Source organism: Scatophagus argus, chromosome 16 (assembly GCF_020382885.2).
Source record: "Scatophagus argus isolate fScaArg1 chromosome 16, fScaArg1.pri, whole genome shotgun sequence".
NCBI classification, from domain to species: Eukaryota; Metazoa; Chordata; class Actinopteri; family Scatophagidae; genus Scatophagus; species Scatophagus argus.
Window position 1 is genome coordinate 6123922 of NC_058508.1, and position 22158 is coordinate 6146079.

Consider the following 22158-nt stretch of genomic DNA (forward strand, 5'->3'; position numbering starts at 1 on the left):
ACCAAATCATGAGTGTAGCCTATGGTTACATGACGGTGGTACAGATACAGAGATTGCGTTTGAGATGTAAGTGGCAAAATGAATATCTATTAATGGACAATACTCAAGAGGACCTAATGCTGAGTCACACATCAGATTCTGTCAGTGATTAGTTTATTCTTCACAGTAATCAGGTCCGCGACAAATACAACACAGACATACAGAAACTTCATGAACAAAAGAAAATGAGCTTTTAATATCAGATTTAATTGTCCCTGCTGCATAAGATTGCAGTGCATGTAGCCTTTTTAACTGGCCACTGTTTCCTAATAGGTCAAAATTGACCATTTGGCATAAGGCAAGCAGCAAACTCACCCTGAAGCAAAGATTAGACAAACATGTTTTGACACAGAAGCAAACACAGATGTCCTCTACAGGTCCTGCACACCCCTGCATAACACCACAATCATCCAACTCAGTTTGCAGAGGTCAGTTTGAATGCATTGAACGTCCTGCAGTTAAATACACACAACTGAAAGCTGATCACTTGTTCAGTCATTGTACTGGCTCACATACTTCAAAACAAGCCCCAAACACAATAATTACAGTAGATAAACGCACTGGGTATGGTCAAACAGGTTGCAGGTCTAGTTCAGCCTCACCTTGTGCACACGTCATGTGCTTGCACTCCCAGTAAGAGGCTTTAGTAACTGTTGCTATTGTCCTGATGACTCCAGGACACTGTTGAACCTGCAGGGAGGAGTTCTTCCCCTTCCCAAACATAATGCAGCCAACTTGTTTGCTTTATAAAAACAATCATTGGTCCTGCAAATGTATATTTGTAAGGGCTCAGGTGCTCCATCAGCACCGCAGACTGATAAAATGGCCAGAAAGATGAGATGCCACAACATTGCACTGTGATGGAAAAAAGTGCAGTAATGAGAGGTGAAAGTCAGCTCTCAAGATTTTAATTAAACCTGACAGCAGAAAATCAATGATCTCGCTTTGTGCTATGCTACCTGTTCATAAAGAGTGACATATCGAACCTGGTGGGAGATGCTTATTTCCATACTGAGAGAAATTATTCCATGATTTGGTGAGCCTCATTTATCTACTGCACTCTTTATGCACGGCCTTTGTCCCCTCACATTGTGGAGTTCAGTGGTTTGTTCTCCTTCCATAGTTGTTATTGCTTCTGTCATCCTCCATTGCTTTATCAAGCCAGTCTCTCTCCTGATCAGACTCAGAGTCACTGGCTTCACTTGCATCAGCCGCCAAAAGGCGAGAATAGTTTATCCTGCGCTGGCGAGGGGCTTTCCACTGGAGCAGAGGCAAACACACACACCACAGCATCAGACCCACTGCCACTCCTCTGAACAACCACGTCTGCCCGAACCTCTGAACCACCAACCCTCCGGCAAAGCTCCCCAACCCGCTCCCCAAGTGTAGAGAAAGCCCACCGTAGATCCTCCTCACACTCCTCTCAGCCCCTGGTGTGGCCACATCCTCACATTGGACTTTCACGGCCCACCAGAGGGCTCCACTGCTGAAACAACTCAACACCTGAGCAGGCAGCGCAGCCCATGGCCCCCAAAGGAAGGAGTAATAGAAGCACTGCAACCCGAGACTTGCAGCCCCCACAGTGAGGATCCTTCCTGGGCTGAGGAGCTTGGACACTCGGCCAGCCAGCAGAGGGAAGGCGGCCTGTGAGAGCAGAGCGAGGGCTAGAGACAGTCCCATGTGCAGCTCACTGCTCCCCTGGTCCTGCATCTGCCATAGGAGGAAGTTATCTACGGCCGAGCCTGCTACCCCAACCAACAGGGTGGTGACTGCGCAGAGCAGAGCGCGGGGGGAACCGTGCACCAGCTGCATGGCCTTAAGGAGCCCGCTGGCCCGGTCTCGCTTCTTATTCAGGTAGAGAGGTAGGTAGGTAGCTGCAGGCAGGGCCAGAGCTGCCACACCAGCGTAACAGTAGAAATGCACTGCGCTCCTGGGGGTCTGACCAGCTATGAGACAGTTCAACTGGCTGACCAGCAACCCTGCTCCTCCAACCCCGCATGCTGCTCCGAGTAAACCCCACAGTCCCGTGCTGCTGTAGCGGTCCGAAGCATCTGCATAGTCTAGATACTCATACAGGCCGTCGTCTGCCGTCAGCTCCAGAGGGGCTGACGCAGTCTCCCACACCGACACAACAATGAGTATCAAGAAGAAGAGTTGATGCTGTGTGTCCATCACCTTCAGGCTGCCCAGAAAGTCAGAACTGACCTCCTTCTTCTCTTCTTCTGTTCTCTTTTCCCTCGTTTCTTCTCCTGATCCTGATTTGAAGTTGGACCTCTTGCTCCTCACTGGAGCTGCCACGGACCTGGTGATTTGGTGCGTTTTTGAATCACTGATCTTTTGTACTCCAAAAGTCTTGTTGACCATAACTGATATGTTCTCTTGTGGCAGCTGAGAATTAAATGTATCTTCATTATGCTGATAAAGTGAAGTTCTGCTTGTTCCAACAGCAGCAGATGTAGTATCAGGAGGTGCCTTAGCAGGAAAAGTTACAACAGCCTGAGAAACAACAGCCGTGTCAGCGTTAAGGTGAGTTCTCGTCGATGATGTGGCAGGTCGGGCACTGCTCGTGAGCGGGTTACCACCCAGGCTTTGGGTTGGACCGCTGCTCAGATCAGACATGTTGCAGGTGCTGGTCTGCATGTGCATATCTGCAGGTGGGATAAGCAGCAGAACCAGAGCAACTGCTGCCGAACACACAAGAGAGCCGGTTATGACCACTCGCCTCTTGTTGTAGTGTTTTGAGAGCAGGCTCGCCGCAGGGCTCCAGACCAGCGTTATGAGGTGTTTCGTTCCCATGATGATGCCTGTCATCGCAGGAGCCAGACCCAGCTGTCTGAAGTACAGGGTGAGGAAGGGGAGCAGGCAGCCTCTGGCACAGCAGCACAGGAAGTTAAAGGTGCCGGCCAGAGCGAGGGCACGCTTGACGTCAATCTGCTTGTTCCTCCTCATGATTGTGGGCAGCTCATGGTCTCTCCTCACAGGTTTCCCATGGAGCACCTGGATGGACACACAGACAGAGCAATAAGAAACAATACAGTAAACACAGCACTCCAGGCTGGCAGGCTTTAACTAATGCAACTCACCTGGCAACCCATTTGAAGGCTATCAAAGAAAAAATCCTACCTGGGCTATGATCATTTTCAGTTATCACTTACCATCCACTTATTAATTGGTTAGTGTGTGAAAAAAAATTAAGCACACTGCAACTTCCCAGAGCTCAATGTGACACCATCAAACTTCAAAACCCAAAGATACTCAATTCACAATTATGTATGACAAAGAATTCTCATCTTTGAAAGGCGAGAAGAATATCTCACACACTTTCACTGAAAAATGAATTATGAATGATTGTTTTTCTAGTGATCAACTATGACTCAAGTGAACACATCCTGGTGATACAGCAGTTCTCACAGCCCACAGTCCAGTCCTCCATGTTTAATATATTGTGTAAAGATGAATAAATCTTTCATTAATTAGAATTTTACTTAAGCAACACATCCAAATAATTCTTCTACCACTGAATATACGTACAGCATACATACATACAGTATTGTTGCTATGCTGGGAGGAAAAAAGGACAAATACGCACACGTCAGAGTGCGATTTGTTTGGCTCAAACCGACACTGCTTCATTTCCTGCTTTATAGTGCAATATGGTGCAAGAGTTTAGAGCATATCCTCATGTATGCTCTTGTAATTCTCTTAGAAACAAAACATCTGGCTTTGTATGCACTTATTTGCCAAAATAAGAGGCTGAATAACAGCGTAGATGAGCGGGGAAGTAAATATAAATATAATAAGTGTCCCAAGGAATAAAGCCGGCGTATTATTGTTTGCTGAAAGACAAAATAAAAGCATAAAGACAAGATAAAAGCAGAAAGACGACGGGTCAGTTACACCTGTCAGGCTGGATGCACCTGTCAGGTTATCAGGATATGTGAAGCACTAGTCCACGTCAACACTGGCAGGTAAGAAAATGAAAACATTTACCTTTTGATGTCGGCCGCACAAACTTCTTCAAACTTTTCTATCGGTCATGTTTCACCTCGTACATTAGGCTACATTCACCGTGTGGTCTCTTTTGTGTTTAAAGTGTTGGGCACCTGTGGCTGTGTGGACGATGAATCCATTTAACTGTGGCTAAGTTTACACCTGGAGAGCAGTGACCACAGCGCCCCCTAACGGGACGGATGCCTCTGTGCGCCACAGATCTGCTCCGCTTTGACCCGTATCAAAAATATCAGATGCAGAACCTGCTCACAACAAGGTCTGTGGATTATCTTGACTAATCGGGTAACCGAGTCATGAGACATTGCTTTTGAGTTGTTTTTCTTTCTTTCTTTATTTATTTGCTGCTTTGAGCACCACAAGAGAAGTGTCATTTGGCTCCATTATGTTCATGAGAAGGCAGAACTGTTCCTTTAACACACAAGCAGCATTTTAGTGTAGTTACGTTTGATATCATTTCAACAAATGTGTATACTGATAGTGTTGAAGTGTTTCATCTGTGATGTTGCATCATATCTTATAACTTGTAACATAAAAGTATCTTGCAACTACAGCTGTGAAATAATTGCAATTGAATAAAAAAAATGCAACATTTTTTTCGTGAACTGTACTGAAGTAGAAATATCAACTGGCAAAAAATGAAATACTGAAAGTACTAGCACCTCTAAGCTGTACTTAAGTACCTGTGTAAATGTAATTAACAATGAGTTTATCCGATTAATTAACACTTCATGGATCATCAGTTAATGAATGTTAACCCACAGTCATATACATTGCATTGCAAAGTGCATCAACTCATCCCAACGCGTATTACAAATAAATCTCATGACAAGAAGTAACATGGCCATTTTACATCATGATAACAAAGGCATTTTGTTAAGTAAAATACAATATAATTTATATATATATTGGTGTTGATATAGCATTGTATACAGCAGTGTATCTGTACATGAGAAGCTGGCAGCTCTTGTCTTTCAGGGAGTCACACCAGTGAACGTGTTGATTGGAAGTGACAGAACTTGGTCCAAATACTTGCTCAATGGCAGCTCGCGGTCTGCGCTGACACTGAACCTGGACCGGATGCTGCACCCTGGGTCTAAGCAAGGACAAATCTCTATCCTGTAAAGGATATTACATTGCAACATATTTTCAGTTTGCTTCGGGGGCAACAGAACAAATGTGAAACAGAGATTTTGTACTATCATAAATCACCTTTGGACATCAGTGTATGTCCTGCGAGAGTCTTTGTCCAGACACACAGAGAGTGATCGATGCTCCATCGTCCTGATGCTGATGTTTCGAGCATGGATCGCCTATAAACAAAACAGAAACATCTTAGAAAGCTCAACAATTTGCATTAATGGTTCAGCTAAGTCAAACGACAGTAGAAATATTGATTTTAAAAAATAACTTCTTACTGTGTTGTATCCTGGGTTCAAACAGTCAAACCTGACAGTAAGGTAACCACCACCTGCACACAGTGACAAAGATTAGGCTTTTTCTTGTATTAACGTAAACCTTTCCACTAAATCTAAATGCAAATGCGTATGTAAACCAAAGGTAAACCTGACGTGACAGCTGCCGGCTCTGATGTAATAACCACACTGTACGTCATGGGTGCCTCTGCCTTTACAACTTCCCTTTTGCTTGAAGAGATCTGCTGACAATGTAGCAGTTAGACTAAATCCTGATACTGATGCTAACGCTAAATAGAAAGTATTGAAATTTATAATAATTATAATTTATAATTATAATAATGAAAATTACCTTTGTATAAGTGACTGAGATGGCTGTTCCAAAGACCTCCAATGCTGACTTCTTTTTGCGTGGGAAGGGCTCCTCTGTCAAAAACACCTCACTTTATGTAACTATAATATCAGCATAGTCATGGTGCTATCCATACAGTCAAACACACATTTTGGTGATACACACTTTCTTTGAGGTGTCTGAACTCTGGGATGTCTGCCTCCAGATTGGACACAAACACATCCTCCACGACAGAACTCTCGTCAGAGCTGGAGAGGGTCATCTAAACACACAATGCATTCAAAACAGTCAAAACAGGAAACACATGCACAGCATCAACAAATCAGTGACACATTTCTTTTGATGAAACACTGCACTGTACACTGTATTTCAAGCAGTTATTAGAGGCATCATGGTATTAGCTTTGGCCACTAGAGGGCAGTGACAAGCTTATAATGGTATTTGTGTATCACCAAGCTGTTGTTAAGTCCTGTGTTAGTAACATTACGTTTCAGTCACTTCATAAGGAAAGTCAATTATTCACTTCGTTTAAGCTCTGCTTTTGGTCTCCACCAAAAATATATTTTTCTGTCTTTTATGTCTTGCTAGCAGCTAGATGTTCCACTTTGTCTGTTGATTGGTGTCAGGCAGTGGGATGGTGTACAGTGAATTTATCTGACATTATTTAATTAAAACAAGGCTGATGAGTGCAGGGTTCGTTTAAATAAGAAAACCCAGCTTTGTGCTGTGTTTTTGACATTTTCACCTACGTAAATTTTAATACACCTATGCTCATGTCAGCCACACTGTACCTTCACAGAATAGAGTGGCAGGTTAACTGGCTGCGTCCCACAGCGAAGGTAGTAACACAGGGTGTCCAGCAGGAAAAGGTTTTGCTGCGATGTCTTGCTGTGATCAGAGTGCTGCAGTACAAAAGGATGAAAGTTAGCATGCTAAACATTGCTAACATGGTAAACATTTTACTAACTAAACATCAGCATGTTTAGCACTGTCATTAGCATTAGCTTGTATTGTTGTTAGAATTAGCATGCTATTAGCATTTAACCAAAACCACTGGTGGGCATATGCAGCTTCATAGCACTGCTGGCATGGATGGGGACTCGTCTTGTTTAAAACTATTACCATTCCAGCCAGTCTGGAGATTGCAGTTCGCAGACTGTTGATGTTGCAGTTGTACCAAGGATCCACTCTTCCCAATAAGGAGGCGAGAGACAATCTATCTTCATCCTGACATGAGGAATAACAGGTGTTGTATGTTCATATAGAGTGTTCTGCATTTATCAGCCAGCCTTTGTTGCTCTGAGTGACTGAGTGTAACTCACGGATGAACTGAGCGATGGCTCCATATCAGTCACTGGGATGTAGTACAACTGCAGGTTCAGTTTCTTGGTCAAAATAAGACGTTTTGATTCTCTCTCTCTGTGGGGAAGTATGTGGAAAACATTGAAGATCCTTTCCACACATGTATTGCGACACATATACAAATAGTCAGTTTGGAATAACAATGTGTGTCTGATTTCCACGTTACAGTCCTTAAAAATGCAGCCACTCTTACCTCATTAAAAAATTACATGTTTTATTCATTTTTGAAGTTTTCCCTCTGGACACAAGGTGTCTTCTACTTCACTGTAAAGCCCATTCTCAGTATATACTGGCAGCTTTTAGTTTCTACATTATACTTTAATAAGTTGCAAACTGGACCAAGATTGACTTTAAAACTAGTTGTGCTGCTACAAATCATGTTCAAAATCAGATTTCCAGTGAGCACAGAGAAACCTTCCAGCGTTAGACTCTGCTCATACATCATTCTGCACAGTGAAGCCCAAACATTCAACTGCAGCAACAAGACGAAAACCACATTTTTGAGTGAAGGAGGACTTCAACATAAAGAAGGGACTCATTCTGCTCACCGAATAGAGTGGTAAGCCCTGGTAAGCCTTCCCAGCACACGATCATCCCCCATTACCACTACCCGTGCTGTGTGACGCATCCTGTCTTCTTTAAGGACAGGGGAGCTACCAGGAAATGCTTCTATCTTCTCCCTCATTAGGCTCAGTTTATCTGCTGGCTTCATGTTCTTAAAGGCTTTTCTCCGACTGAATGCTGGTGCAGGATTTCTGTCTGGAGGCTGCTCTCTGTCATCAAAGTCACTCTCTTTTAGATGTTTCTCTATCCCATTGTTCTCACACCGAAGTGAATTCTTTTTGTCCTTATCTTCTTCATCCAGGCTAGAGTGAGGGCAGCCACACAGGGCGAAATTTGCTAACAGATTCCCTTCAGGAAAGATACATTCATCATACATTTTTACTGGAACATCTCTTATGAATATTACTATTAAGTCATGGCAGCTTTTGTTTGTATGACTGACTCACATAGATCTTCTTCGTATCTCCACAAGACAAAAATGATCTCTGGAAAGGGCATTGCAGTGCTGCACACAGAGCTGTGATCTGCCGTGGTTATTTCTGAGCAAACAGGGTAAAGATAAACACAGTAACAATGTGAAAATGTTCCGCTAATACCAATCCACACAATCCACATCAGCAGAGTGCAGAACACACACCTTCTCCGGACGTAGTCAAGATGTCTCTGTATGTGTCTTGTAGTTTGACGAGATAGTTTGCTCTACCACTTGCACCTTTCTTTATACTCTCCTCCACAACTAGAACCACATCCTGAAAATATTTCTCTACCACATGGTCCTCCAAAGCCTGAAACATATGAAAGACACAAAAACAATGAGAAATACTGAATACAACTGATATTATTTACATAGCTCAGTGATGAATACACCTGCCTGATACAAGCAGTGTTCAGCAAGACTGAGAGTCGATAGGCATGTGACCAAGACTACACAGGGGTACACTGCCTTTGCCGATTAACACAAAACACAAAATACAGCTGAGGGTTTTGAACTAATGATGACTTTAGAGGAAGGGTAAATAGAGCACAAAAATTACTACGATTCATTCTGTGAGGGGGCATGAATCTATGAGCCAGATCTCATGGTAATGATGGATTACCGATATGTTTACACTGCCTATGTGGCTAAAATGTCTACAGGTTTACCTCCAGAGCCTTAGCCAGTGTGGAGCTTTGGCATGTCACCCCCAGCCCCCTCTGCAGCACATGCAGCACCACATTTTTTTCCATGGTTAATGTGTTCCTGAGAAAGCTGGAAGCCTCCAGATAGGCTCTCACTGTGGCTTCCAGCGGAGCAGAAAACACGGCTGGATCAGCAAGCACAAACACCCTGGGGGGAATTAGCAGAGAGGGAAAGTGACAAAGGCTGTAATAAAACTGTTTAGTTTTTAATTTAGTGTTGCACCATTTTAGTAGAAGATGCCAGTAACTCAAAGGATACACTCACTTTTCCTGCACAGTGAAATGGTCGTTCTTCACGTTCTGCTCTGCAATGACTCTCCTCTGATATAAGGAACCTGTCGAGGGAAGGATTAGTCTGTGAAGAAAGTTTGTTTTACATCACCATACTGCGCTGTATTGTGTGCAGCTGATTTCCTCTTTCTGAAACCATGTGCATTGATGCATAATACCTGGTGTGGTCATTTCCATCTTGATGCTCCTCAGAGTGCTCAGGACCACAGCAGAGCAAGGTGACGGTAATATCAGCAGTTTCATCAGACACTCATACACTGTCTGGTAAAGGCTGGCGGGAATCATGACACCTGACTGCAAATATTAATACAGAAATAGAAAAAAAGTAAGTCAGAAAATACTTCTAACAACGCAGAGTCAGTCGACTGTTTGTCTGTTTGTCTGCACTGTTACAGACTTGACATGGGCAACATCAAGTCGTCAACTGGAGTTACACAGGTGTGTCTTACCTGAATAACCACATAGTAGAGAGTGTGCAGCACTGGGATGATATGCATGCAGGATCCTGTTTTAGAGATCTATTTCGGGTGTCAAGCAAAAAGTCTTATTGAAATTTGCTTTGGTAAAATTTTTAACAAATAAATCATTCATGCAGGGAATAAAAGCTTTGTCTTTAAAGAGAGAATCACGAATCAAGTTCTGGGAATATATGTATGTATTTTAAACCCAAATTTGAAATCTGAAGTCAGTGTTTAAGGAGCAAACCTCGCTAACTGTCTGTAGCTTGTTCTCCAGCTCTTTGACCAGTAGTTGGATCAATGAAATGCTGCAGGATGGATCACTCTCCAACTTCTTCTGAAGACTCCATCTAAGCATTCCTGCAGAGCACAGGCCGCAGTTTGTTTTATATTTTAATATGCACATTACACAGTGCAGTATTTATTTATTTTTTTTTGCAATTTTATGCACGACTAATGAAATGCCACCCAGTTCCATTGCATCTTAGAGAAGGCAGACATCTATACAGCAGATATTTTCAAAACTTAACAGTTTTGGATTTTTATTTGAATTTTCCCTTTAAGTGCCTTATACTCGTTCAACTGAAGCTACCTTTCTGTGAATTACTTTGGCTGTTCATCTCTTTGAGTAGCGCCTTGACATTGTTGTACAGGGTGGACTCCACAGTCGAGAGAGAAACATCACCTAGAAAAGGAGATCATGCATGTTATTGGGACACTCACATTCAACCACCACAAGCTTTAGCCAGCAGAAGTTAGTGTACTACAGTAATTTCAATCCGTCTAAGAGGTATTAAAAATGCTTACCTGTAGGGTCAACCATGCTTTGGCTCTTCAGAATCAATTAGATGAAACACAACAAATCTTTGCCCAAATGAAACTAAGTTAAGCTATCTGCAGCAATCCAGATTTTTCCACTGTAGCTTTGATCCTTCTAAATGAGAAACTTTGTCCTTGAGGGGTCTTGGCTGCTACCATTGAGAGAAATGATATGATACTGACAAACTGTTTACTGTGTGAGTGAGACGGGGTGTGTGAGTTACTCATAAGAGGAAGTGACTGCCTTTTCTGAAACAGGCAGTCGCTCCTAAACTGGTGCAACAACAAAAAAGTAAACCAAGTTAACTGAAGTATGATTTTATTGCCAAGTGTGTGACATATAAAATGTAATAAGAAACATTTTTTCAGCACTGTCACTTTAAAATAAATAGCTTATTTTACTATGTATTTTCAAAAATTTTTTTTTATCTCAGTCATGGATCAATGGCACGTACACAATAGTAATCAAGTCATCAGTTTTACGCTCCTGACAGCAGAATATTGACATAACTGATAAGCAACATCCCTTTGAGACTCTATGAAATCCTCCGAACCAGAACATTGACATCAGTTAATACACATTCTTACTGCATGACCATTTCAGCTAAAGCTCACTTGTAAAACTCTGTTTTTCCAAAATGTATTCAAGTGCTCACAGATAAAGCATTGACATTCACTTTTTTTCAGTGTTGCTAAAACAAGCTCTTCCAGCGACTGCAGTAATCAAAGAGGTGTAACAACAGTAGAAAGCCACAAAGCAATCATGTAAACTCCTCCTCCTAATAACAGAATGACACACTTTGACATTAGCCACCAGACAAACCTGAAATACACAGTCTCCCATAGTGCTGTGCAACTTTTCTGTCTTTGTTTTAATTTAATTTACACTCTGCATGCCACATGGCTTTGATTTAAGCATTCCTGTGTAAATTACAAATCGCCTCTATGGATTTCTACACTGTAGCAAAAAGTCTGTCAAGTATATAAGGCAGAGAAAGAAGTAATAGGAAGACAGAGCAAAGAGCAGTAGGATGGGTGTAGAGGCTGGACTTGACCAGGTGAGGGCTTATAGGTCCTCCAGTCTGAACTGCTTCCTGGTTTACAGCACAGAGACACCTCACACCTGCAGAAGCAGAAGATACATCATCACTATACATAGAGAAGCAATCTCTGATTTAGACACATTTATGGTGTAAAGATGTCAAATAATGCAGCATTTCACATGAAAAGCTACAATATGTTTTTTCTTCTCTTTCTCTCTTCAGCATACACACAGCTGAAGACGTAGCATTTTGGAATCATTCAGTCAACAAAGTAGCATGTGATCGTGGGAGTTTTCTTCATTGTTAAACGACTATCAGCGCCAATGAAAATCTATCTTAAGTGACGGCAGAAGTGTTCATAGGCAAGATAATGTTTTAAAGATTTATTCGTGTTGTGTTTAGTCATAAGTACTTGTGTAATGATTTGATGAAGCTTTGATGTACCTGGTGACACTTTGAATGAACTTCTTCTCATCCTGATCCAGACACACGGCAAAAGTTGTTCCATCTTCTCCACCGTTCACCTGCACCTTGTCCACCTTCACCTCTGATACAGAGATGTGCTGCCAGAGAGAAAAGTGTAAGGACGGGGTGTTTGACAGGGAGGGTGTGCCTGAGATTAAGATTTAGTTCAGTTTAAAACCGGCCTTCACCTGGTTGTAGCCCCTTTTTGCCTTGGAGCACTGCCTCTTCAGGACTTCTGTCATTGTCAGCTGTAGACTTTCTATTCTGGAATCTGGATGGACAAGATTTTTAGAAATTGCAATATGGCCACAAAAGCCCTCAACATATAAAAGACTATGTCCATCCTCTGTAACACACCTAGCTGTTCAGGTGTCTTGCAGGATTTGTACAGATTTATTGATGTGCAAACCATGTCTGTCTGGATCCACTGACTCCTCCCACTCACAGCCACCTGTAATCGAGTGTAAATGGGACAGATGTAAAAATAGCTTCATCTGTGACCTTACACATACAGTAATAGTGTGTTATTGTTTGTTTTGCAGGAAGTGTGTAGGCGTCAAAATGGGAACAATACCTTGTTGTAGGCAACACTCAGAGTTAAGGGGACAGCCTCCCTTTCTTTATCAATCCCGAACCTTTTGCTGGCAGCACCTACAAACACACACTAGACATTAGACTGCACATCCGTGTTTGTATTTATGTATGTATGTGTGTGCTTCTCTGTATTCTTTTGTTGCTATGTGGGTGCATGAGAGGCTAACTCACCCATGGCCTTAACAGCTCTGATTCCAGCAGTGTGTCCGAGCTCCAGAGAGTGAATAAACACTTCCCTTCTCCTCTCTCCTCCAGCCAGGGTCAGCTGTGTGGCACAACAAACCAAGTTAATTCATTTCACACAGGTATTCACTCTGTGTGCATGTGTGTGTGTCTGCGTGTGTGTGTGTGTGTGTGGACGTGTATTCATGTAGTTATGGAGACAAAAGTCTGTTTACACAGCCACATTGTGAGGACTCGCCTTACTTATGGGGACAAAATGCAAGTCCCCACATCATAAATCATTAAATATTTGGGTGGGGTTAGGGTTAGGGTTAGGATTAGGCAAGTAATGTTCATTTTTATGGTTAGGTGGAGGTTAAGCCGCCAGGAAATTAATGTAAGTCTATGTAATTTCCCAAAAAGTGATATAAAAAAGACTCTCTCTCTCTCTCTCTCTCTCTCTCTCTCTCTCTCTCTCTGTGTGTGTGTGTGTGTGTGTGTGTGCACCTCAGCCTGGTAGAGCTGCACCAGAACAGGTTGGTCCGCATGTCTACAGTAATAAAGCACTAAGTCAGCCAGCAGAGACAGACTCTCCGTGCTGCCACCGCTCACCGGAACATCATCACCTTCCTTACAGGCAGCCTGGTATGAGAATACATATGTTGTATAAATTTCAGACAATATAGCTTGTGAAGGAGGAAGTATTTACATACAGTTCATCATGACACAACCAAAGAGACAGCTGGTATGAGCTGTACATTCAGTGTCCGTTGTTATTCTGCAGACAAGAAATCAAAAGGGAAAACATTACCCTTGTCTGATGAGGGTTTAGCTATGTTAAGAAGACTTTGTCATGATTTCTTATTTTTAAGAATATTTCGGAATGAGTCATATCTTAGAAATAATTTAATATTTGAAAACATGTGTTTTTTCCTGTTGCAACAATTCTTTGTAAGAAACAAAAAGAGAGAAAAAATGAATTACTGAGGTGACCTTTGGGTACTTTTACATCACTGGTTATATTTTATAGTTAACATTGTCTTTCAGATCGAGTGAACCAACCAGTGCGACTTGTGACTTGTGAGCACAATATGCTGGTAAATCTCACAGGATAAACCTGGAACATGGACAACCTGCTTTTCTAAAACAAGCAAAAAAAAGAAAAGTTGGCTATCCTCCTGTCCTTATAAAATCCTCTTTTTTCTCTAACATCTCTTCCCTCTCCAATAATTTTTTTTCCAGTCTATAAGAGGAAGACATTCCTTGTCTGTGAGGTGAGGTTTTCTGTCATTTTATCACTGCTGAATTTAGAAAGCTGCTCTCTTGACTTGAATGTATGGACCAGAGAAAGGTGATGATGACAGTACAGAAAGTACCTGGCAAAGGACATGAGAGGACAGGCTGAGCAGATTGAGGACATTCCTCTCGTACCAGGGGTCGATCACACCCAACATCTGTGCTATGTCAGTTGTACTGTCCTCCAGTATGCTGCCATTGGACTCCTGTCAGGATTAAAGAATAAAAGGTGTTACTATGTCAATCAAAAATACACAGCATGGAAATGTCATGATATGTTTTTTAGCAGGTTTATTAAAAAACAATATTACAATACTGTCTGTATCACCAACTTAACTAACTTGCAACAGCAAATATGTTTCTAAAGAAATCCTAATGGTGACCCATTATGTTTTCCCTTAAAATAATGAAGAAATGTCACAAAGATGTTGATATGGAACATATAATCACAGAAAACAAATTTCATGTTTTCTGGAACATTTAACAAAAAAACAAAAAGCGCCCCTTTGCTCAGTTAAAGTGTTTTTCTTCCCTAAAAGCAACTCAAAACTAAGCTTAACCAAAGTGGTTTTAACCACCAGGACTCGAGCTGCGGTTTCTGGTATTGGACTACTGTGCCTTGAACACCCATCACACCCGTAACCACCGCCTTGTGAGTCTGGTGCGGCACATAAATGTGACGTTTCATTCATTCATTCATCAAATAAGCATCATGTTGGGACATAATTCAGGCTGTGATTATGTTTCCCTATAAAAGTATTTGCTGTTGCAAATCAGTTGTATATCAACTAGGAGACAGAGTTGCACCAGAAGTTGTGATTAATGATTGTATTAATAGGCAATTGATAATTTTTAGAAGATTATTAGATATTTTAGCACCCACATCACATCACATGACATCACATGACATCACATCACATCACAGTTTCCTTCAAGGGACTATCTGACCTCTGAGCTTTTGCTGTTTATTAACATCTTTTTAAAATTAGCAGTTAAAAACTTTTGTGTGAATTTGTGTCACAACCTTTATTATTCACTTTATCATATGAATGCGTAAATATGCATTAAAGGCTGAAAGGTGATTCTGGTGTTCTTACCCCAGGAGCTGCAGCTTTGGTTGAACTTCCTATCTGCCCTTCAGTCTGTAAGCTTCCTATTGTTTTCCTTTTGGTGGGAACAAAGTAAAACTGCAGTTTACATATCTTGGTCAGTCGTGGACATTTGCTCTCTTTCTGCTGCAGGTCGCTGTATGCCCTGGCCAGCCTGCCAGCCTCTCGGTCACCTCCAAAGACCACCACTTTGACCAGGGTAGTAGGTACTTCTGCCACATCACCTTCATTGCAGCTCAGGATCGGCCTCCTGCGGACACACATATGCTTCTTGGGGGAAAGAGGATCCAGGGCGGCAGTGGACCCATGCAGAGGATGAACTTGTTTGCATGTGGACCTGGAAGGTTTGAACTGTGCCCCAGTTTTTTGAAAGTCTTTGCTAAAATCCGCCCGGAAGGCCATACTCTGGGCACGGCGGCAAATGTTTGGGCTGCGGGGATTCTTAAAAAGCAAGGACAAGCGTTCAATGCCTAGGAGGGATCTGGACTTCTTTTTGGGTTTTCTTCGAAGCCTTGGTTGGCTATCTTGTCCTTCCTCCGTGTCCTCCTGTGTTGTCTCCTCGCTAAAGTCACTTTCCACACCTGATGAGCCAGATGGCGTAGAGAATGCAGACCAGCTGGAAGACAGGGAGTAGCTGAACTCCGTCGGGGAAGAAGAGGCAGTGGAGATACGATGGTTTTGAAACTCATGTTCCTCCTCGTCCACACTGATGTCATTATTATCATCCTCGTCTATTTCTATTTTCAGGAAACAGTCTGCAAATGAGTCCAGGTCGGACTGGCCTGTGAGAATGTGATTCAGAAAATCTGCATGGAAGGTAAAAATAAGAAATTGAGAACAGTTAAATATAGATTTCAAGAAAACAGTGCAGACATTTGCTGAGCTATCTGCAAACAGAGCTATTTACCAAAGGTATCGTTTTCCCAGGAGCACGTGTGACATTTGGGGAAGGGGAGCATCAAAGTCTCAACAGTCCCTAATGAGAAGAGGTGATACACAGATGAAGGAAGCACACACACAGTTAGTTTTCCTCACTAAAACGATGTTCCATATCTCATGTCTCCACTTGTCCATAACGTTATGTATTAGTTCTTACCAGTATCCTGGCAACAATCAGCAGGAGCAGGAGCAGGAGCAGCAAGGCTTGCTCTGAGCCTCTCCATGCTGTGTAGCAGACCTTGTCTAGCTGTGCTGAGATCTGCTGTAGAGGCTGCTGTCTCCATGCTGTCCGTCACTGCCTCCATGAGCTGCTTCAGCTCCTCAGGCCGCTTTGCCTAGACCAAATAGAAGGGGAGGTTTATTAACAAAAGGATGTAGGAATAACTAAAGAGGAATTGTGCATCCAAAGAATGTAGACATTAGACATTTAGGCATTGGTCACCAGCAGGGCTGTGTGGAGTGCCTGAAGGTCGTGTTTGGTGCCCAGAGCAGCCTGTAAGCTGTGAAGGATGAGGATGATAGTGACGTCTCTGCTGGAGTGCTGAGTGCTACTCAGCTGTTCGGAGACAGACTGGACCTCTGGAGGGACGTCCTCATCTGGGCTCACTAACAGCACTGTACTAATAAAATAAATATACAAACACACACCACACGCAAGGAGAGCATTGGTGGGAAAATTAAAATGTCTCAAGAGCAAGTTTTGTGACATGAAGGAGTGAATAAAAGCAGAGACAATGTTCAGCAGCGTTTTACTATTTAATAGCTAGCATTAAAGTGTGAACTTACATGGTTTTAGAGCTGTGAGTGTCAGGGGAAACACCCTGCTCAGTTCTTACCAGTCTCTGAAATGAAATACCTAAAAAGAGGCAGACAGCAGGTATCTCAGCAGGTAAACACATCCTTCATATGATCACACTGATACATGACAGATGCCAGAGGTGGAAGATTAGCAATACCACAGTGTAGAAACACTCTACTGTTACAAGCAAAAAGCGTTCAAAAAATTTTACATAAGTAAAAGTAGCCAGTATTTAAATTAAAGTAAACTTAAAGTGCCAAAAGTAAAAGTACTCATGATGCAGAAGGAGCCATATTATATTCATGCATTAATGTGTAAGCACTACTGAGGTTGCAGCCGGTGACGTTCAGCCTGTTTCATTGCAGTACATTAGAACTTTGCTGCTACCTGGGGCTCTGAGCTCCTGCTGGATGATATTCAGCAGGCGTTTACTGGCAGAGGAACACGGCTCAGGCCAGGCCAGGAAACTATGGAACAACAGGTAGGCCTCCTGCAGGATGCCGCAGTCTGGAGCCACACGAGGAGCCTGCAAGACAAAGAAAGAGGAACAGAGTAATAGAAGCATTTTACGATGCAGTAACGTTGAAGATGGAAGTGTGGGACTGTTCCTGATCAGAAATGACACCGACTCACTTTTAGGAGGGTTGAAGAGAACAAGAGCGTGAGGGGCACCACCAGTTCATACAGACTTTGCTCTAGTACCTGTGAAAGGTAGAAAAACTGAATTGAAACATCGCCATTCATCATGTCTCACTGAACAGGCTGGATAATGCTGTTGGGGTTTTTTTTGTTTGTTTGTTTGTTTTTGAGCTCTTGACCTGTTTTGTTTTCCTCAGTATTTTCTGTAGAAGGATGAGGAAGTTGTGGGGATCTCTCTTCACAAGTTCCTCCAAACACCAGCGGTTTATGCACAAGCCGGCTAGTTAGAAAGACAGAGACACACAACCTCAACCAAACGCGTATTTCTCCATTTTAAGTTTCATTCTGATGGCAGGCAGTAAACACAGTGTTTCTATACGTTAACAAGTAATATTCAGAGAGGCGCTGAATGAAAGCAAAACAATAAAAATACTTTCTTTTGTTGCCAGATTTACATCAGTTAGTATTTCAAAACTGATCTTACATAAACCACCACGATACTCCTCCATTGCTGTCTGTCACTCCTCACTCTGTGTCACCACTTTCAGTTCCTACTTGACTCTATCATATGTTCCTAATAGGTTATCTGGGTGTATGTGTGGCTAACAGGCTAAAAATCAATCGACTTCTATCGTCATTCAGTTAATACCTCAATGACATACAACGGCAGAGTGTCAGGACAAACTGTTTCCAGGAACATTTGTTTTAATACTCATCATCCGTACTTTTTTTTCCAGTGTATATTTCTAGTGTGAACAGAGGACCCGGGCTGTGCTATCTGACTGGATTTTTCTGGCATTGTTTCAGCTTTGCATTACTATTAAATACAGGCGTGGGTTTGGGTCTTACCGTTCCAGAGTTGTTTGTCAGGAGTGTCAAGACCGAGGTCACAGAGGCAACGTTCAAGGACATGCTGGATTCGGTCCTCTGTACACGAACTCTGCTCTGTCTTCTGCATCCTCTTCTGTAGAGGCATCCCAACATCCATACACAAATAGAGAAGATTAACTAGCAGGAAATCCCAAAATAACAAGAGTAACACCCTATTATTGCGTTCCGGTAATAATGTCTCTTCGGCAGTCCAAACTTCCTGTTATTGCTCTTGCCAACACATTATGATCATTATTGTTCCCTTCCAGAAACAATCAAGCACAGTCCACAGTGAAAGATTCAACAGAGATGCAAACACAAATGACCACAGCACAGACGTCAGGGAAGAAAATACAGCCTGCCACTTCCTACCAAGTCTGTGACTCACTGCTTTGTGAGTGGACCGGGCAAGAGCCGGTCGAAAACATAAACCACAACTTCTACTTTTTCATTCTTAAATTCAGCTGCTGACTTCGGATTTCATATGACTCAAAAGTGTAATGGAAACGAATCTGAAAAAGAACAACTTCCTACTTGATTACCTACAGTATGAATGACTTATTAACTTAGCAAAGACAATATGAAAGTGCTTTATAGGTAAGATAGAAGAGTCAAATTTTTTAAAGTATGACAGCTGATAACAAAACACAGCATTTCTGGAATTTGCTTACGTCACCTGTGGTTAGGGTGCTCGGTAATTGACGGCAACAACTGAAACAGGCAACAACAGCACGATGAAATGGACACTTTCATTGATGGTAATTAAACATTTAGAAATGTGAGCATATTTTTGGAAGGTAGGGCCTGTTTCGGTTCATACTGTGATTAGTTTGAAAATAATAATTCACAAATTTAACCAGACATTTCCCTGGATCCCCTAAGTAGGCTATATTTATCCTCCGGGATGTCAAAGTGCATACAGAAGCTGTAATTGTGTCCAGCTGTGGCAGATGTGTCACGGTGGGCAGAACGGAATAATGTGTGTAATGACAGGGCTGGGAAACTGGGGTCACCTGTGCCCATCAAAACAGGAAAAGGCCTTCCGGGAAGCATGAAATGTAAAACAAACAAATCCTTTGACTGCTTTCTGCATCCATTCACAGTCTTGTAATAGAACAGTGGCTCCCAACTCTTTTATTCTAACATTTTTTTTCGTATAATTGGACCGACAGTGTTTATGTTGGTTTGTTCAACTTTGCATAACTACTCCAAGTGGCAGCAGCCTTCAGAGTTTCACTTGCATGCCACATGTGCCTTTTCTCACACTAACTTTTCATCCTCACTTCCTCTGATGTATGTTTTTTAAGTTCAGATGAGGACAAGGCAGTACTTTTCACCGATCATCTAGTGCCAGTAGCTAATATACACAGAGGGTTGTGAAGTCAACAGGTCATCAGAGAGGTGGTGCTGGAACTGAGGTGACGGAGGACTGTAAGTTTAATAACATATAGCCTGCATTTAGTTTAAGATCCTTCAAATTACTGCTCCTCCCTGCCATAATGGAAATATTCAATCTCATGCATTTAACTAGTCATACTTACTGGTGTAGCCTGAAGAAGAGAGACGGAAAAGTAGAGACCAAAGGCAAACAAAATATCCATCCATCCATTTTCTATACCGCTTATCCGTCAGGGTCGCGGGGGAGCTGGAGCCTATCCCAGCTGACTACGGGCGAGAGGCGGGGTTCACCCTGGACTGGTCGCCAGTCAATCACAGGGCTGACACACAAAGACAGACAACTACACACTCTCACACTCACCTAGGTGTGAGTAAGAGAGTGTGTGGTTGTTTGTCTGGCAATGTAGAGCCGCCAATTAACCTAATGTGCATGTTTTTGGTATTGTGGGAGGAAGCCGGAGTACCCAGAGAAAACCCACGCAGGCACAGAGAGAACATGCAAACTCCACACAGAAGGGCCCAGACCGGGATTCAAACCTGCAAAGTGCTAACCACTGTACCATGCAGCCCCCCGCACACGAAACAAGCCACTTTTATGTCACGTGGACATAGCTGATTTAAGGTTTCAACCACAGATGGTCTTCCTCGCGTCCAAAAGAACATGTGAACGCTTCTTCAGCAGGCAATTAATGATGAAACATCTCACCATCGTGTCCTAATTAGCCCACGTGAATCATCTGACGTGAGTCATTTTCAGAAAGATAAAACACTGATTTTTCTAATCTTATTTCCTTCATGTGGCAAGGCCTGAATGTAGGGGGGTCATCCCTGAGTCTGTGATGTGAACTGGGGCTTGGGACATCCAGAGTTAATGATCCAAGTTTCAGGACACTGCAACATGTTCACAAACATGCTGACATATTTGTCATCACAACTTTTTGGCTACTCTTCCCACCAGGGACTATACGTCCGCCTGCAATCTATGACTGTTGACCATTTATTCATTTCCTTTAATTAATTATTTGAACTGTGTAGCTTAAATACTTCCGTTTGTTCTTTTTCCACTTCTCCCTTGCTATGTAGCATCTGTGTGGGCGCTGCAGCGGATTCAATGTGAATATATCTTCAAATCATAATTTCTATTTTTTTCTAAACTTGTTGAGCAGGGTACTTTCCACAGTCTTTTCACGACCACCCCCACACCCCCAGCACCTGCCTGTTTGAGATCACTGTAACATAGTAGCATAGCATACAAAATACAACAGGCCACAGATAGTTGTATTAGTCTAACAGTAAACTTTGTTATATGTATACACATTGTGTTAAGCAATAAAGGCAACCATGTCGTATGTCCAGCAGGGCAACACGGGCGGCAGCTCTGTGCCCTGCACCACAAGGCGCCTCCAGCTTCTGCAAGCAATCCTATCAATTGTCTAGTGAGGAAGCAGGTGTTAGTCCATTGTACGTTGGCTGTACTGCTGTTGCTTTGTTTGCACATGTTAAAGTGGAAAGACGAGCGAGTAGTAAAAGAACTGTCAAATTTACGGCTGCCCCTCCTTCATAATATTACTGAGGGTCCTGTCAGCACTTCAGTAATATATTAAACACTAAACTGTGTATGCTGTGTATTTCTGAATGCACTCCTATCAGCTATGAGCAGCATTGAAAAGAAGGGGAACAGGAAACCTGCAGAGCTTGAAGAACACTTTGCAGTTAGATTTGATGGAAGTTGTGTAACGCAGGCGTGTTCCTAACAGGCAAAGAATATGTAAGCAGAAAATGTATGCTGTGGCACCTCTGGCCAACCTGTGACAGGCAGGGGACATACAGATGCATGGACTGTCCTGTAAATAATGATAATGTTGAAAAAAAGGATGAGAAAAGGAGCAATTAGCAGGGAGCAACATAACTCTTACCTATATCTGTTGTTATCAGTGTCCTCGATCATATCAGATCAGCCGCAGCCGAGACACACCAGCGGAGGGAAACAATACAGAGACCACATCCTCCAGTGCTCATGCTTTTCAAAAGCAGACCATTCAGCTACAGAGCCGAAAGAGAATGTGCCTCAAAACAGGAACTGGATGTGTGTTTAGGCTTTTAATATCATAGGAGGAGTCTTTATTTGACAGACCTCATTGGACACAAATCACTGACACGGGTCAATGAAACGCTGCTGTGCAAAACAAAACAAAACAAAAAAAAAACGAGCAAAGCTAAAGACATGAACAATATTAGGTGTCAATAGTCACGCCAAGGACATTGACAGTTCTTGATTCTAAAGTGCAGATTGAATGTATTAAGCAAATAAACAACCTCAAAGTTAACTGGAGCTTTAACAAAATCAGGCCACGCTG

General features: G+C 42.5%; 3 protein-coding genes across 8 annotated transcripts; all 3 read right to left on the reverse strand.

The window, feature by feature from the left end:
• Positions 1-131: 131 nt before the first annotated feature.
• Positions 132-4175, reverse strand: mfsd6l (major facilitator superfamily domain containing 6-like). The gene is made up of 2 exons (XM_046415056.1): positions 4030-4175; positions 132-3036 (listed from the first exon to the last, which is right to left on the reverse strand). The coding sequence occupies exon 2, from the start codon at positions 2986-2988 to the stop codon at positions 1138-1140; it is 1851 nt and encodes a 616-aa protein (XP_046271012.1). The 5' UTR covers positions 2989-3036; positions 4030-4175; the 3' UTR covers positions 132-1137.
• A 180-nt stretch (positions 4176-4355) lies between these two features.
• Positions 4356-10768, reverse strand: pik3r6b (phosphoinositide-3-kinase, regulatory subunit 6b). 5 transcript variants are annotated; one of them, XM_046415051.1, is made up of 20 exons: positions 10476-10644; positions 10261-10353; positions 9916-10028; positions 9660-9728; positions 9369-9504; positions 9185-9254; positions 8884-9067; positions 8378-8525; positions 8187-8279; positions 7725-8088; positions 7137-7233; positions 6937-7041; positions 6606-6716; positions 5980-6076; positions 5815-5888; positions 5614-5704; positions 5466-5518; positions 5260-5360; positions 4957-5166; positions 4356-4836 (listed from the first exon to the last, which is right to left on the reverse strand). In XM_046415051.1, the coding sequence occupies exons 1-19, from the start codon at positions 10489-10491 to the stop codon at positions 5022-5024; spliced, it is 2160 nt and encodes a 719-aa protein (XP_046271007.1). In that variant the 5' UTR covers positions 10492-10644; the 3' UTR covers positions 4356-4836; positions 4957-5021. The 5 variants fall into 5 exon arrangements, with proteins under 5 accessions (XP_046271007.1, XP_046271006.1, XP_046271008.1 ...); XM_046415050.1 differs by having other exon boundaries at positions 5614-5707; XM_046415052.1 differs by lacking the exon at positions 4356-4836 and having other exon boundaries at positions 5128-5166; positions 5619-5707; positions 10476-10768.
• A 35-nt stretch (positions 10769-10803) lies between these two features.
• On the reverse strand, positions 10804-21869 carry LOC124073100 (phosphoinositide 3-kinase regulatory subunit 5-like). Of its 2 annotated transcripts, XM_046415049.1 has the most exons (18): positions 21718-21869; positions 18383-18497; positions 17713-17813; positions 17528-17596; positions 17282-17420; positions 16882-16951; positions 16538-16715; positions 16253-16430; positions 16064-16132; positions 15145-15962; positions 14128-14253; positions 13259-13393; positions 12761-12854; positions 12570-12646; positions 12353-12446; positions 12184-12266; positions 11975-12093; positions 10804-11610 (listed from the first exon to the last, which is right to left on the reverse strand). In XM_046415049.1, the coding sequence occupies exons 2-18, from the start codon at positions 18489-18491 to the stop codon at positions 11463-11465; spliced, it is 2607 nt and encodes an 868-aa protein (XP_046271005.1). In that variant the 5' UTR covers positions 18492-18497; positions 21718-21869; the 3' UTR covers positions 10804-11462. The 2 variants fall into 2 exon arrangements, with proteins under 2 accessions (XP_046271005.1, XP_046271004.1); XM_046415048.1 differs by lacking the exon at positions 21718-21869 and having other exon boundaries at positions 18383-20088.
• Between the last annotated feature and the right edge of the window lie 289 nt (positions 21870-22158).

Excerpts from the sequence above, each read along its gene's own strand:
- pik3r6b (XM_046415050.1), bottom strand. Across the intron at positions 10,029-10,260 it reads CCAAAGTAATTCACAGAAAG|GAATGCTTAGATGGAGTCTT; the intron begins GTAGCTTCAGTT and ends TGTGCTCTGCAG. Across the intron at positions 8,089-8,186 it reads GAGATACGAAGAAGATCTAT|GGAATCTGTTAGCAAATTTC; the intron begins GTGAGTCAGTCA and ends TCTTTCCTGAAG.
- mfsd6l (XM_046415056.1), bottom strand. The coding sequence starts at position 2,988 with ATGAGGAGGAACAAGCAGATTGACGTCAAGCGTGCCCTCGCTCTGGCC.
- LOC124073100 (XM_046415048.1), bottom strand. The coding sequence starts at position 18,521 with ATGGATGTTGGGATGCCTCTACAGAAGAGGATGCAGAAGACAGAGCAG. Across the intron at positions 17,814-18,382 it reads TGACAAACAACTCTGGAACG|CCGGCTTGTGCATAAACCGC; the intron begins GTAAGACCCAAA and ends CTTTCTAACTAG. Across the intron at positions 11,611-11,974 it reads TTCATTCAAAGTGTCACCAG|GTGTGAGGTGTCTCTGTGCT; the intron begins GTACATCAAAGC and ends CTGCTTCTGCAG.